This window comes from Eptatretus burgeri, chromosome 3 (assembly GCF_056783735.1).
Source record: "Eptatretus burgeri isolate ZD-2024b chromosome 3, Ebu_testis_v1, whole genome shotgun sequence".
Lineage (NCBI taxonomy): Eukaryota > Metazoa > Chordata > Myxini > Myxiniformes > Myxinidae > Eptatretus > Eptatretus burgeri.
Window position 1 is genome coordinate 67,913,875 of NC_140963.1, and position 15,046 is coordinate 67,928,920.

The 15,046-nt window shown below is 42.2% G+C and overlaps 1 protein-coding gene across 1 annotated transcript in view; it reads left to right on the plus strand.

The window, feature by feature from the left end:
- LOC147030116 (unconventional myosin-X-like) overlaps positions 1–15,046 on the plus strand; it is a 241,191-nt gene that overhangs the window by 128,674 nt on the left and 97,471 nt on the right. Inside the window, exons 14-19 of the mRNA XM_085873826.1 lie at positions 143–209; positions 551–643; positions 961–1,029; positions 7,761–7,843; positions 9,844–9,955; positions 10,393–10,473. Coding sequence (XP_085729952.1) covers positions 143–209; positions 551–643; positions 961–1,029; positions 7,761–7,843; positions 9,844–9,955; positions 10,393–10,473 — 505 coding nt within the window. The remainder of the gene's footprint in view (positions 1–142; positions 210–550; positions 644–960; positions 1,030–7,760; positions 7,844–9,843; positions 9,956–10,392; positions 10,474–15,046) is intronic.

Sequence of the window (15,046 nt, forward strand, 5' to 3'; positions counted from 1 at the left end):
CTTAATTTTTACAATTAAAAAAAATTGTTTTGAGGGTGGGATTGGTTGCAATGGTTAACTGTTCATTTTGATGACATGCTGTAGTATTAAGAGATTTTATTGCTTTTAAAAAGCCTTTTTTAACTGTTTTCTTATATATCAGGGAAGGAATATCATGGGAGGCTATTGATTGGATGGACAATGCTGAGTGTCTGGACTTGGTCGAAAAGGTACTTTTAATGCACATGGTCTTGCAAACTGCTCTGCAAGAAATTTTACAAACTTTTTTTTGTTGACTATGAAATTGTTATTAATATTCTTCAGTAAGTGCAATATATTTTACATCATGATCAGCAACTCCTGTTGTCAATTTGTTAATTTTGGACATTTGATATAATAATGCATTAATTAAAACGTGATGACTGATTAAATCGGTTCAAGTTTTGTTGGGAAAAAATTTCTTCACTCAACTCTCAAACTTGCCTTTGTGTGTCGCTGCCTCACAAATCATAGTTCCACTACATTCACTTATGTGGAGATGTAGCTCTACAATCTTGCTGTTGTCTTACAGAAATTGGGAATGCTGGCTCTAATAAATGAGGAGAGCCGTTTTCCCAAAGGAACAGACTTGACCCTCCTCGAGAAGCTGCATATGCAGCATGCAGTGAGTTTTCATCCTTTCATTGATGTTATTAATGCAACATTATGAGCCTAATCTACCACTTCATTGATTCTTATTCCCCCCCACCCTTGTGTTTGTGTGTAAAGAAGACATGAAATGGTTTTGTTCTTAATACATTAATATTCTTTTTCAAATAAAGTACTGACTTGATTTGAATTTTCCCATCTTCCTCATTTTTCAAAAGTACTCGTACGTTCTACCATTGCCATGCTTGCATTACCTCACCTTGTACCTTTAAAGGCATGATTAGTTATTCGCTGTACACTTTTAATGTCCGGCTAAATGACTTCTCTTTGCAGACAAACCAGTTTTACATCAAGCCCAAAGTGACTGATCATCATTTTGGCATAAAACACTATGCAGGAGAGGTAATGTCCATCCATATTCATGTTCTTTTTGGGAAGGTCGTGTAGAATTGGTTGTTGAAGACAACCCGCTGCTCAGACTATTTGAAGAAAACTTTTTTTCTGTTCCAGATTTTCATTTTAACAATTGGTGTTAATTTTGTGCCAAATTTTATCTTTTGATATTTACAATGATGTCATCTAAAGTTCATTCTCTGAATTACACAGCACCTTTGGGTATGAGAAAGACCGTCATTTTCTTGAGATGTATTTTTTTTTGATCTCCTTGAAATGATTAGAAATCTTTTTTACTTTCATGCTATATTATTTCAACATTAAGCCTGCTATTGACTTAAAGATTAAGGGAACCCAAACACTATTTTTGTTTTCTGAAAACCATCGAGAATCATTTATCACAGTATAATTTTAAGGGGAAAAAAAAATTTTGAATTTTTTTTTGCCAATCGCAAAGTGTCAAAAAATCCCTCGAGTGTCGATTTTCGATTATGCCAGTGATTTCATCTCTCGAAGTCATATTTATCCAAATGGCAGCTTACATAGAGAAACAGTGCATGTCGAGCTTGGATTCAGATACTGATTCCATCGTCGTCATTAACTCTGATGGCTCTTAGGATGTTGAAACTGATCAGTGGGATTTTGAAGGATCGGTTGGAGACAAAATTAACAATTGAAACGCTTTCAGGGTAATTGTAGAGCCATATCTACTTGTGTGAGCAATTCAGAGGAAAAAGGCAGAAGTGTTCCTAAAGAAGAAAACGCTGGTCATATGTTTACTCCAGATTGGTAGGTTTGGATTTTCTGTTCAATTGACGGTTTATAAGGGAGGGATTTTGTATTAATTGATAAATATGTTTTATTACTGAAGCAAGAATACCCATTATCCCCTGACAGCCGACACCGCACAGGCATACTTGGACACCACAGATAAAATGGGTGATGAATGCTTTGTCCCACCATCGCAGGCTGACCAGGTGTCTTGTATGTTATGGGATAATTCTGTTTGATACTTTCCCCAGACGCCATTTGTGTCCGTGCCATGTCCCACCATCATGTCTGTGAGGTGTTGATGTCCCGCCCCAGTGGAGGGTGTAGTGGTGCGATGAGTTGTGGGGTAAATAGGTATTGTAGGTATTGTATTGTAGGGGTAAAGGTTGATGGGGGATTGTGGGGGTGAGGGGTTTTGTGTGGGAGATGGTAGCTGGGGAAGTGATGCTGGAGGTGGGTGGTGAATGGGGTAGGGGACCCTGAAAGTTTTAGTATCCCAGGTCAAATCCTCTTTGAGGAGTAGTTGATGTTGATACATACATACATTCTCTCCACTATAAATATACAGTGGTTCATTTGACTTGTAGTAATGTGTGTTGATAATTAAATAGATAATTATTTTCAGGTGCTCTTGTGGAAACTAACAGGCAATGGCAACAGGTGTTTTATTCACCCCTCAAATTGTCCATGTATATATGCTGGAATCGCGGTCGAGATGGTGTTACAGTTTCGAGCAACGGCTGTTTCTTCCGCTTCAAATCGTAAATTTACCAAATTTACCTACTTTTAATTGCAAATTTACCTCCTTTATCATTTTGGAATCGCAAAAACACACATCATATCTATTTTGTGCAAGGGGACAGGTTAGCATCAAGGTAGGCTGAACGTTTGGGTTCGCCTTTAGGATTTTAGGTCTTGAGTTCAAGCTTCTGTCGTGCCATTACCTAAGATGCGTGGACTCAGCCTGTTGTCCTTCCAAGGTCGGCAAAGTGAGTATCAACTTACTGGAAACAGGGGGCACTGTAGCAGCGGCACAGCCGTGCTGCCAGCAATGATGCACCCAGCAGCCACAGGCTGCATCTTCTTACTATAATTCACCGTCTGTCCGTCTGTCTGTTCCCAGGTACCGCAAAAATGGCTCAACCAATCGCAACCATTTTTTGGGTGTTTAATCTTGGGACCCCTTGGAGTAAAATAGGCATAAATAAGATAACATGACCCCCTTGACGGCTCCCGTAGGGAGCGAGTGCTTGCAGTAATCATAATTTCAACGTTATATTAGCAATTAGAAAAACTACTGTCTTCCATTATCATGATATTATGTTATGTTCATTATGATAACTGGAGAAAGAAAATTATTTTTTCACTTTATAACACTAGAAGCACCTGCTCCCTATGGGAGCTGTCAAGGGAGTCATGATATTATATTTATTACTCTTTTACTCCAAGGGGTCCCAGGATTACGCACCCAAAAAATGGTTGCGATCGATTCAGCCATTTTTGCGGTACCTGGGAACAGACAGACGGACAGATTGTGAATTATAGTAATATGCTTGACAGCATATCTTTTTCTGACTGTTCCTGTGCACATCATGCTACCTGATATAATATATATATATATATATATATATATATATATATATATATATATATATATATATATATATATATATATATATATATATATATATATATATATATATATATATATCCCTGGCACGTGTCCAGTTTTTATTTCGATATAACCACTCATTTCCAGTCATGTGCTGGTGATAGAGGTCAAATGGAGGAATGCTTTTTAACTTTAATATTACTGTATTTTGCAAAAGCAAAATAAACTTCGAATCACATAATTGATGGGGTGATCTGCTCTTGTTTTGTTTGTACTTACATATGATCTGGTGTTGTGTGTGGGTGAGCATGTGTGTGCGCTTGTTGTTGTGTTTGTGTTTCCGGGTCACGGTCATGGCTGGTTTCGTGTCCGGGTTGGGCATGATGAGGTGTTGGTTGTGTGAGTGTTGGGGTTCTCATTGGGTGTTGTGCACATGTGGATGTGGTGTTTGGGATTGAGTGTTGTTTGTTGATTGTGAAGTTAATGCTGGGGACTACCCGGCTAAGTTGTCCCAGTCGGTGGTCTACCATGTCTGTATGTACAATGACGAAGGTGTCATCTACATATCTGTTCTAGTACCGTGGGAGCCAATTCTCATGAGACGCAAATATCCTTCGTTCGAGTTCCTCCATCGCCAAATTAGCCGCAACAACAGAGACCGTTGAACTCATAGCTATGCCAAATATTTGTCGGTAGTGTGCACCGTCATAGATGATGGCCGTGCTTTTCAGACACATCTCCAGTAAGCTCGCAATATCCTCAGGTGTTAGTTTGCTGTTTTGACAAGCCATTTTCCAATCGTTTGAATGTTTAAACTGGTCAAGTGTGACGCTCATCAATGAGCATCATCAATGATAAAAAAGAGAGTACCCCATCAATGATGTGATTTGGCTTTTGCCAAATAAAATAAAAACTAGAACGGGCACTCGGTAGAGCGCATACCTTCGCCGCCGCAACTTTTTTTCCGGGCACATTTGAAAAAAGTCATTTTAAAATGTCCATGACGTCACAACCGTCAGTCCGATTGATGTCAAATTTGGTGTGTAACCTCCTTGAAGGCAGTCCAACAAAATGGAATGATAAACACTGAAAAATTAAAAAGTTGAAAAATGACGTCATCTTTTGACGTCATTTTGACGCACTTCCGGGGACGTCACGTCCAATCGGGGACTACCATTCTGAAAGCTCGTAGTTCACTGAACGTTTTAACGTTGGTTTCATGTCAATAGCTCTATTAGATCTGAAGCTATGCCTACAAGTATATTTTGACCTTCAGTGTGACCTTGACCTTGACTACAGAGTTAATTGGAAAAACATGTACATCAATAAACAGATATTTTGGTACTGATCCTAATGCCTGGATTTGGGAGACTTTGCTTTATAAATTATATAGATATTTGAATGTAAAATATCAGGACATTTTAGCCACAATTGAAAAACGTCATGTTCAAACGTCAATGACGTCATAACGGTCAGTCCGATCAAAGTCAAATTTGGTGTGTGACGTCCTTAAGGTTAGTCCTACAAAACGGTATGATCAAAACTGATGAGATCGAAAATTGAAAATTTACGTCATCTTGTGACGTCATTTAGACGCACGTCCGTTGACGTTACGTCAAATCCGACACTACATATCCGAAAGGTATCTCGTCATGGAACAATATGGCGGTGGTTGCATGTCGATAGCTGTATTATGAAGGAAGTTATGCTCAAAAGAGTGTTTTTGACCTTTTCATGACCTTGACCTTTGACCCGATCGCTCCCAAAATCTAATCAAATCGTCCTTGGATACGCACGAATCATCCCACCAAATTTCATGCAATTCGGTTTAATACTTTCTGAGTTATGCGAATAACAAATAAATACACATATTCACAAATAAATAAATACACAGCGATCAAAACATAACCTTTCGCAGAATGCGAAGGTAATAAAATAAAAAAAAGCACTGCTCCGTTTGACCTCGAGAACTAGCATGTGACCAGAAATGAGGGGTCATATCGAAATAAAAACCGACCACGTGCAGAGGCTTGGGGTCTATTGTGCCTGAGGAAGCCGTCTGTGAAGATGGTGAGACCGGCTCTGCTCTTCCTTTTTTGCTCAAATAAGCAGAGTCGATCTCGTACTAACTTTTGGTGGGAAGCGCCTTCTTCTTCTTTTAAAATGTCAAATCCCAACTGCCCCAATCTTATTCAAATATATTGTTACGAATCTGCGCCCGCTGGCGTGCGAGTGACCACGTGAAACTAATAACGGCCGCTTCGCCCACCGAACGAACAATTCAGTCGCGACTTTCCGGAACCACGCCGGAAACCAGTCACGGTTGTGCTCCAAGCGCACACCACGGCCTAATCAACACTCTACCCGCACGCAACAGGGTCAATCGCCGAATATCCATATATCTAAGTATTCGCGCGGGTAAATTATCGAGAGACCGTACCTCAGCGAAGGCCTGCTTGGACACGAACCGCTTAAGCGGTTCGTTCTGTTTCTGGGATAACCGAGCGGGGTATTATCGCCAGACCTCACCGGACCCGATTCTATTATCGGTATTCAAAAACCAACTAATATTCTGAAAAACAATATGGCATTTCAATGGGGGAAAAATGACATGACGAACGGGTTCACATTCAAATAAGCACATTTATTATACAACACACATGCGCGTATACAAACAATCATGCAGTCATGCAAAACACCAACATGCACGTATACAGTGAAGCAACAATAAATGCAATGAATGTGGGATGACACACGAGCAAGACAAAGCACTACAACCGTCTATTATTAATGTATACAGTCACTTAACAGTTTCTACTTGACGGGACACGGCGCCACATCATTCACACAAAGAAACGCAAAGAAAAGACCCCCTCACAGTCAAGGGAGTCAGACTGGACCCGAAGGCCTTTATGTTTAAAGAGCTTGGTTGACCGAAGGAACTCCAAGAGGCCGCCGCAGGTTACCTTCACCCTCGTGGTGACTTGGTTGGGCGACCCTCGGTGGACCCTCTCAAGCTCCTCACTGACTGCGGAGACTCCAGGCTCGAATGCGGCTGCCCACAACTCCACACTTCCGAGACCTCCACCGACTGACTGCTCCACCCAGAACGAGACCTCCACCGACCCGACCAACAACCAACCCATAGACCAAGACAGCTACACACCCTCCTTCGCTCTTCCAGCGCGGGCTTTTATCCCCCTTGGCTTCTCGCCCAGCCTTCCAGCTCCTGCGGGAAACTTCCAGAAGGGGGGCGTTTTCCTCATGGATCGGGGTTTTTCATAGCAGTCATTTTGGTCGCTCTTCTTTATTCTCCTTCCACTCGCCCTCCCCCGTCCCGAAGCGCGGGAAAGCAAGAGGAAAACTCCGTGCGTTATCGGAACGCCTTCTTCTTTCTCCATGGCAGAGACGGTTTTTGATGCGGAGAGGGTTGTAGCGTGGGTGTGGAGATGGTGATTGGTGGTGTGGTTGGTGGTTGAGGTGGTCATGGTTGTTGTAATGGTGGCGTGGTTGGGCGCTTGTGGAAAAGGTGGTTGGTGGTGTGGTTGGTGGTTGAGGTGATCGTGGTTGTTGTAATGGTGGCATGGTTGGCGTTGTGTGGTGGTCGTGAGGGTGGTGTGGTTGGGTGCTTGTGGAAAAGGTGGTTGGTGGTGTGGTTGGTCCAAAATAACGATAGTAAAAGAAAAACGGCTAACTCAAAGATCACAGCCCTGTCCACACGGATAAATCCCATTAAACAATGGTGTGGAAATCTAACTGAACGAAGGACCTATATGGTGTTCTGCGAATTTCCACAGCCGTAACAATATATTCGCTTCTGAGCTGTCTAGCCTGGGTTTGAATCTTGACCCAGCCATCATAAACTGTCGTCGTCGAGGCATCAATATGTGTCCATCCTTCAGATGGACGCTAAATACCGTCCTGTCTGCTGGCATTAGTTTGTGGACGTTAAAGATCACATGGTGTTCTTCGCAAAGCAAAGAGTAGGCGAGCTATTACAGGCACCCTGGCCAATTTCCAAATTCCTGCACATTCAGTCGAGTATCCTGCATCAGAGAGGCAACCCGTCCGAGACTGTAACCCTTGGTAAGAAACTGCTTCGGCAGAACTGCCACTCTGTATAAAGCATGGTACATGATGACGATGATGTGTACATCACAACACACGATGATTTTGCCAGTCTTTGCTCCTGAACAATTGTATTTTGAACCTGATATTTTGCTTGAACCTTCACTCGGTTTAAAAGCTATAATTGTGCTAAAGACATGTTATTTGTCAGAACTACAGAGTCTGTGCTTGTCATATGTCGAAAAGTAAGTCCTGTTTATAATTTGAAGTGGTGCATCTGCACACATAGGTTCAATACAGTGTTGAGGGATTCCTTGAGAAGAACCGTGACACGTTTCGGGATGACCTGCTGAGTCTTCTCAAAGAAAGTGGGTAAGGCTACACCGATAATCTGTGATTCTGAAACTTGCCTTTTTTCTTGTGAGAGCAAATATAGCTGTCGTCACATTGCCTTTTCCTTGCAAAATAAATCTGGCTAACATCCAATTTTCTGATACGAGTAAGAATACAACTAGCTATGTTGCTTCATGGAGAGCATTGATGGACTTCAAACTGTCTGTGGTGAGCCTGCACTACATCATATCATATTCGTGTTTTTAAAACAGACTTGAGTATATTGAAATGATTATTAACAAGTGAATAAAAATATTGGCACACCATCCATCCATTAGGACCATACTCTGTGCAGAGCGTTGGTGCTGCCGAAGCAGTCTCCTTGGCTATTGGGAACAATCCTGGACGGGTCGCCACTCCGACACAGTATACCAGCATGCTGGCACTCATTTTGCCGACCTCGGAAGGATGACAGGCAGAGTCAACCCCACCTGGTGTTAATTCAACAGCTGAGCGGGATTTGAACTCAGGACCCTAGGATCCCAAGCCCACTACCCCAACCATTAAGCCAACACCAGGCATATTGGCACAACACTTAATTATATTACCATTTTTAAGTGCCTCCAGGATAGCCGAGGGGTATGCACACTTGTCTCTTAGCTGTCTAGCCTGCATTAGAATATTGGCCCACCTATAAACTGCCACCCTGGTGTTTCTCAGGTGGAATGATGTATCAATGTGTCTGCCGTCCCTTGGATGGACAGTAAACTGGGCCTCCCACCTGCCGGCATTAATTAGTGGACATAAATCTCTGTCCTTTGCGAAGAAGGAGTGCTGTTCAGTTTTTGCTTCCACACTGAACAAATTTTGCAATTCTTGCACTCTCAGCGGAGTATCCTGCATCGGAGTGGCAACTCATCCAGGATTGTCATGCTTGCCAAGAAACAGAGCTGATGCTCTGTATAGAGCATGGTTCATGATGACTAATTAACAACTATTCTTATTTTTTAGTCATTTTTTGTTTGTTTGGTTTTGTGTACTTAGACGAGCCTTGTTTTAGAGCTAACACACAGAAATATAACAAAGGGAGCAGGAGACAAGAGGGGACGAGAGCGAGGTAAAAAACAACAATAGTGGAGAACAGGGACATCAGGATATTTGTGGAAGAGAGAGGGATTGAGGGGGGGTGGGGGATGCTCAGGATAAACAAGATAAGCACTACAGGGACTTTCAGGAAGGAAAACAAGGAAATTGTAGGAGGTGGGTTTGGGGGGATTATTTGGGGTAGAAAAAACCATGGTTTTGGATGGTGGAGATATGAGATGGTGGTGAACAGCTGTTTTGAAGACCTGGAGGGAAGAGTGGGATTGAAGAGTGGGAGTTTATTCCAAAGGTGGGAAAAAGAGGAATGAAAGAGTGAAGGTGAGCAGTGATTCTTGATTTTGGCAGTTTCATCAGAAGAGGGTTTTTGGAGGACCTTGAGCACCTTGAGGAAATATGGGGGGGACATATTTTGGAAGCAGTACATCGCAGACAGAGCGGGGGGGGGGCAAGACCGGAGAGGAGACGGTAGAAGGCAAACAGACCGCCGACCTGCCTGCGGTGAGAGAGTGAGAGGCCCAAAGACCCAGCCTCACCGCAGGAGATGCTAATGATCCGAAATGTCTTGCTTTTCACAGCGTGAAGCCGAGTTTGTTCCGGAGGCGGGAAAAAAGAGGAATGAAAGAGTTATTTGGAAAATCAAGGACCTTTGTTTTTTTTTAATCAAGGAGTTGCTCAGTGCACAAAAAAACCCCCAAAAATCAAGGAGTTATTTGGAAATGAATGATACAAAAATTTATTTTTCATGTTGATGTAGTGTACATGAAGGAAAACTTAAATATACATTTATGGCATCATGTTAGGAGAAGGGAGTTGTCAAGCTTCTGAGTTTAAAAGACTAATTTTATTGTTTCATGACATCTCGGAAAATATATATCCGATATGCTCCAGTGCTGGAAATTGATGCATTTTAACGCATACATCTCATGATATCACAGGATCGACTTTATCTATGACTTGTTTGAGCACGTGACCAGCAGGAGCGGAGACGAGCGCATGAAATCGGGAGGGAAGCAGCAGCGAAAGGCCACCGTCAGCACACAATTCAAGGTGAAAGAAGAGGGTCCTCGGCGCACATTTGTTGAACAAATCTGTGTTCCCAAAAATGTTTTGTATAAAGCATAATTTAGGGTTATTGTGCAGATTGTACAGCAGTGAACTGGTGATATTCAGACGTGCCAAAAGTAGATGCAATAGGGATAATAAAAAAAAAAACCGATCAAAATCATTTTATAGCAGGTCTTTTATTGCCTTCCAGTGTCACTGAGTTCCCTTGTAATCTGCTTTTGTTTCCAAAATGCAATTGGCCTTTTCATTTCCGCATGTCATTCCAAAATGTTAACTCATTTTAGGGTTTCGGGTTATATTGTGTGCATTGGAGGAAGTGAAACAGATGGGATTGCTTTTCTCAACTGCAACCATTTTACGGAAATTATTCCACTTGCTCTTCTGAGTTTTGTATAACAATGAGTCCTCCTTTTTTGTAGGATTCTCTGCATTCACTTATGGCCACTTTGAGTCTTTCCAATCCCTTCTTTGTTCGCTGTATCAAGCCAAATTTAGAAAAGGTAAGTCCTTTTATCACTCTCCCCCAAACCTAAACTTCTTGTTCTTCTTTGCATACGTCAAATGTAATGGAGAGGTTGCTTGATAAATGCCGTTTACTCCACCTACCTACATGACTTCCATCTCAATACATGACAGTCATATCATAGGTCCTCCACATCCTGCATATGTGAGATGGAAAAGCATTGTAAATTTTTCCTGAACACGATGAAAAGCATCTTCTTACTGTTCGCTTCATTGGAGCGAAATGGATAATATGGATCATGTCGGTGACATTGGAATTGGAGTTGGGGGGGGGGGGACGTTTTTAGGCAGCAGTGCACATGACTGGCTTTCATCATCAGCCATTTCACATTTTTGCAGCCAGCACAGGAGCAAACTGAACTAGTACCCTGTCAAGGTGGTGCTCAAGATGAGGTCGGCACTGTGCTCAGAGCTTCGCATAGCAAGGCCTTCCAGGCTTCACGCTGCATCGCATGTGGGGCATTGCATATAAAGACCTTTTGGGCTTCTGGTATTGTGCATTGTGAAACTGAAAGTGAGACAGAAAGAGAGTGTAAGAGCGTAAGCAAGTCATTGCGAGAGGAACAAAAACGTATCATCAGCCATTTATCGGGAGGAGCGGGGTGACTAGTGTTCACACCAATGACTTTTGACAACAAGTGAAAATCAAATTGGCCATTGACAATGATGAAGGTAGCATGGCAAATGTGAGCAAGATGAATGATGGGCAGAATGTGACAGGGCAAAGCAGGGGAGTGGTGCAAGAACGAGAGAAAAGCCCCAAAAGCCTTACAGAGCATCTGTGTCATCCAGTGGAAGTGTGAATGATCCATGGTTATGCGATACCTGTGAAACAATCTTCGCAGATTAAAAATAATAATAAACTCCTACATTGTGTCTTCTGTGACCGCAGGTGCGATATCAGATTGCCTGGATATTATGGAAAGTGTATACAAGTCTGTTGGTGACAGACCTGATCTTCCATGGTTTTTTAACACTTGTGTCCCCAAAGTTAATTGACGTATCAAGGAGGAAAAAGACATTGAGGAAGTATGTTTTCAGTTTCTAAGTAGCTTTCAAAAGAAAGTGGATGGAAAGATACACAGAATGCAGAAAGAGATGAAATAGAATTCTACTACCCCCACTACTACTACGACTACTATATACAGTGGGGAGAACAAGTATTTGATACACTGCCGATTTTGCAGGTTTTCCCACTGACAAAGCACGTAGAGGTCTGTAATTTTTATCAAAGGTACACTTCAACTGTGAAAGACGGAATCTAAAATAAAAATCCTGAAAATCACATTGTATGATTTTTTCAATAATTAATTTGCATTTTATTGCATGAAATAAGTATTTGATCACCTACCAACCAGTAAGAATTCCAGCTCTCACAGACATGTTAGTTTTGTCTTTAAGAAGCCCTCCCATTCTCCACTCATTACCTGTATTAACTGCACCTGTTTGAACTCGTTATCTGCATAAAAGACAGCTGTCCACACTCAATCAATCAGACTCCAACCTCTCCACAATGGGCAAGACCAGAGAGCTGTCTAAGGACATCAGGGACAAAATTGTAGACTTGCACAAGGCTGGGATGGGCTACAGGACAATAGGCAAGCAGCTTGGTGAGAAGGCAACAACTGTTGGTGCAATTATTAGAAAATGGAAGAAGTTCAAGATAACAGTCAATCTCCCTCGGTCTGGGGCTCCATGCAAGATCTCACCTCGTGGATCCTCAATGATCATGAGAAAGGTGAGGGATCAGCCCAGAACTACACGGCAGGACCTGCTCAATGACCTGAAGAGAGCTGGGACCACAGTATCAAAGAAAACCAGAAGTAACACACGACGCCATCATGGATTAAAATCCTGCAGCGCACGCAAGGTCCCTCTGCTCAAGCCAGCGCATGTCCAGGCTTGTCTGAAGTTTGCCAATGACCATCTGGATGATCCAGAGGAGGAATGGGAGAAGGTCATGTGGTCTGATGAGACCAAAATAGAGCTTTTTGGTTTAAACTCCACTCGTCGTGTTTGGAGGAAGAAGAAGGATGAGTACAACCCCAAGAACACCATCCCAACCATGAAGCATGAAGGTGGAAACATCATTCTTTGGGGATGCTTTTCTGCAAAGGGGACAGGACGACTGCACCGTATTGAGGGGAGGATGGATGGGGCCATGTATCGCGAGATCGTGGCCAACAACCTCCTTCCCTCAACAAGAGCATTGAAGATGGGGCATGGCTGGGTCTTCCAGCATGACAACGACCCGAAACACACAGCCAGGGCAACTAAGGAGTGGCTCCGTAAGAAGCATCTCAAGGTCCTGGAGTGGCCTAGCCAGTCTCCAGACCTGAACCCAATAGAAAATCTTTGGAGGGAGCTGAAAGTCTGTGTTGCCCAGCGACAGCCCCGAAACCTGAAGGATCTGGAGAAGATCTGTATGGAGGAGTGGGCCAAAATCCCTGCTGCAGTCTGTGCAAATTTGGTGAAGAACTACAGGAAACATCTGATCTCTGTAATTGCAAACAAAGTTTTCTGTACCAAATATTAATTTCTGTTTTTCTGATGTATCAAATACTTATTTCATGCAATAAAATGCAAATTAATTATTTAAAAATCATACAATGTGATTTTCAGGATTTTTGTTTTAGATTCCGTCTTTCACAGTTGAAGTGTACCTATGATAAAAATTACAGACCTCTACGTGCTTTGTAAGTGGGAAAACCTGCAAAATCGGCAGTGTATCAAATACTTGTTCTCCCCACTGTACTACCACTGTTGATGCACTAACATCAATTCCTATGATCAAGAAAGAAGCCCTTCGTGGCCTAGAATACCAGGAATAAGCTCAACCTGATAGTGTTTGACTTTTATTTGTCATCAGCGATCGAGGAGAAAGACAAACAGGTAGATGATAATAAGAATATTACCATGTTATCACTGGTTCTTAGAGTCTATGAAGCCCAACTCCAAGAGACGGTACACTTTGGAGCTATCCAGCTCTGAACCCTGAAAATGAGTGTGGCATCGGAAAAGACAAATTCGTCAGTCATGGGAACAGCACAATTACTTGCTGAAAACCAGTCCATTGAGGCAGGTAGGTATCTCTCAATATAGACACAAGAAAGAATGAGAAAAGTACAAAGCCAGGTGTAAAAAAAAAAAAACATCATCATAAAAAGCGGTGAGATAGTGAAAGTGGAAAACAACAAGATCTCTTTATAATTGAAGGAGGCAGACACAAAACCAAGGAAAAGTGCTTTTTTAAAGAGCGTTAGGTGCAGAGGGAGGCTAAATAGTCAAACATAACTAGAGGGTTCAGAGAACACCTTACCCCGTGCAGTCTTCAGAAGCAAGGACATGGGCAGGGTCTGCAGGAGGTACATTTGATTTTATTGTTTTTTTTGATAGTGTATTTTGTCCAAGTACTGCTACACAGAAGAGTTTTGAAAGTGCCAAAAAGACTGTTCTGCAGTGTTCACATATGTTATTAAATTTAAATAAAATAGAGATTTTAAAGGTTGAAGAAAAACAGGAATGACCACACTGTGGCTACAACCTGCAACATAAATGGCTACAACCTGTACCACACGCTACAATTTCCCCCCAATTTATTTTACGTCGTTATTATGTAAGGTGTGAATGCAGAAACTGTGACTCCATTATGAAGGGAAACAAAATAGTCACTGGACGTAACGTAACACCACTTGAAACATCTTCCTCCCCCCTCCCTTCCCCCCAAACCTCTCTGTAACATTCCGTAATGTTTGGCCATACATCCCATTGAGGACATTAATACCAAGTACGTGTTTGATGAGGCACTGTGGTGCAAGATACTTAATACTGTGGCAGATCTTAATGTCCTATGAGTTAGCTACAGCAACCCAACAATACTGATAGACAAAATGAGAAATGAAGCCAGATGGTAGCTCGAGTCAGTGATGAGCATGATGATGTCATGCTAATGGGTGAATTGAACTATCGAGACGTAAACTGGAAAACAATACAGGCAGACCCACAGGAATCAGAACTCTTCATAGATGCCGCACTTGATAATATGGTGACACAACATGTGAAAGAACCTGCAAGACGATAATTTTAGGCTCAAACTTTGCATCAGACCCCACTATCATTGATAATGCTGAAATTCCAGCCAACCTTGGAAATATTGATCATTGTTCACTAAAATGGGAAATCAACTACCCAATAATGTCCTTTGTCAAAGATCAAAAGTTAAACTTCAGAAAAGCTGATCTGATGAGAATTAGAGATAAATCAGGAGAAGGTTCATTGGGAAAACATTTTTAATGAATCAGTCGATCAAGCTTTGAGCAAAACAAAATAAGTTGCATGTCAAAATGGCCCCAACAATCTTCTTCTTCTTCTTCTTCTTCTTCTTTCGGCTGCTCCCGTTCGGGGTCGCCACAGCGGATCATCCGTATGATCCGCATAGTGATTTGGCACATGTTTTACACCGGATGCCCTTCCTGACGCAACCCTGGTCGCCTCTTACGACACAGGGATCTAGTACACCTATTTTAACCGGGGTATACACCGGCCCAGTAT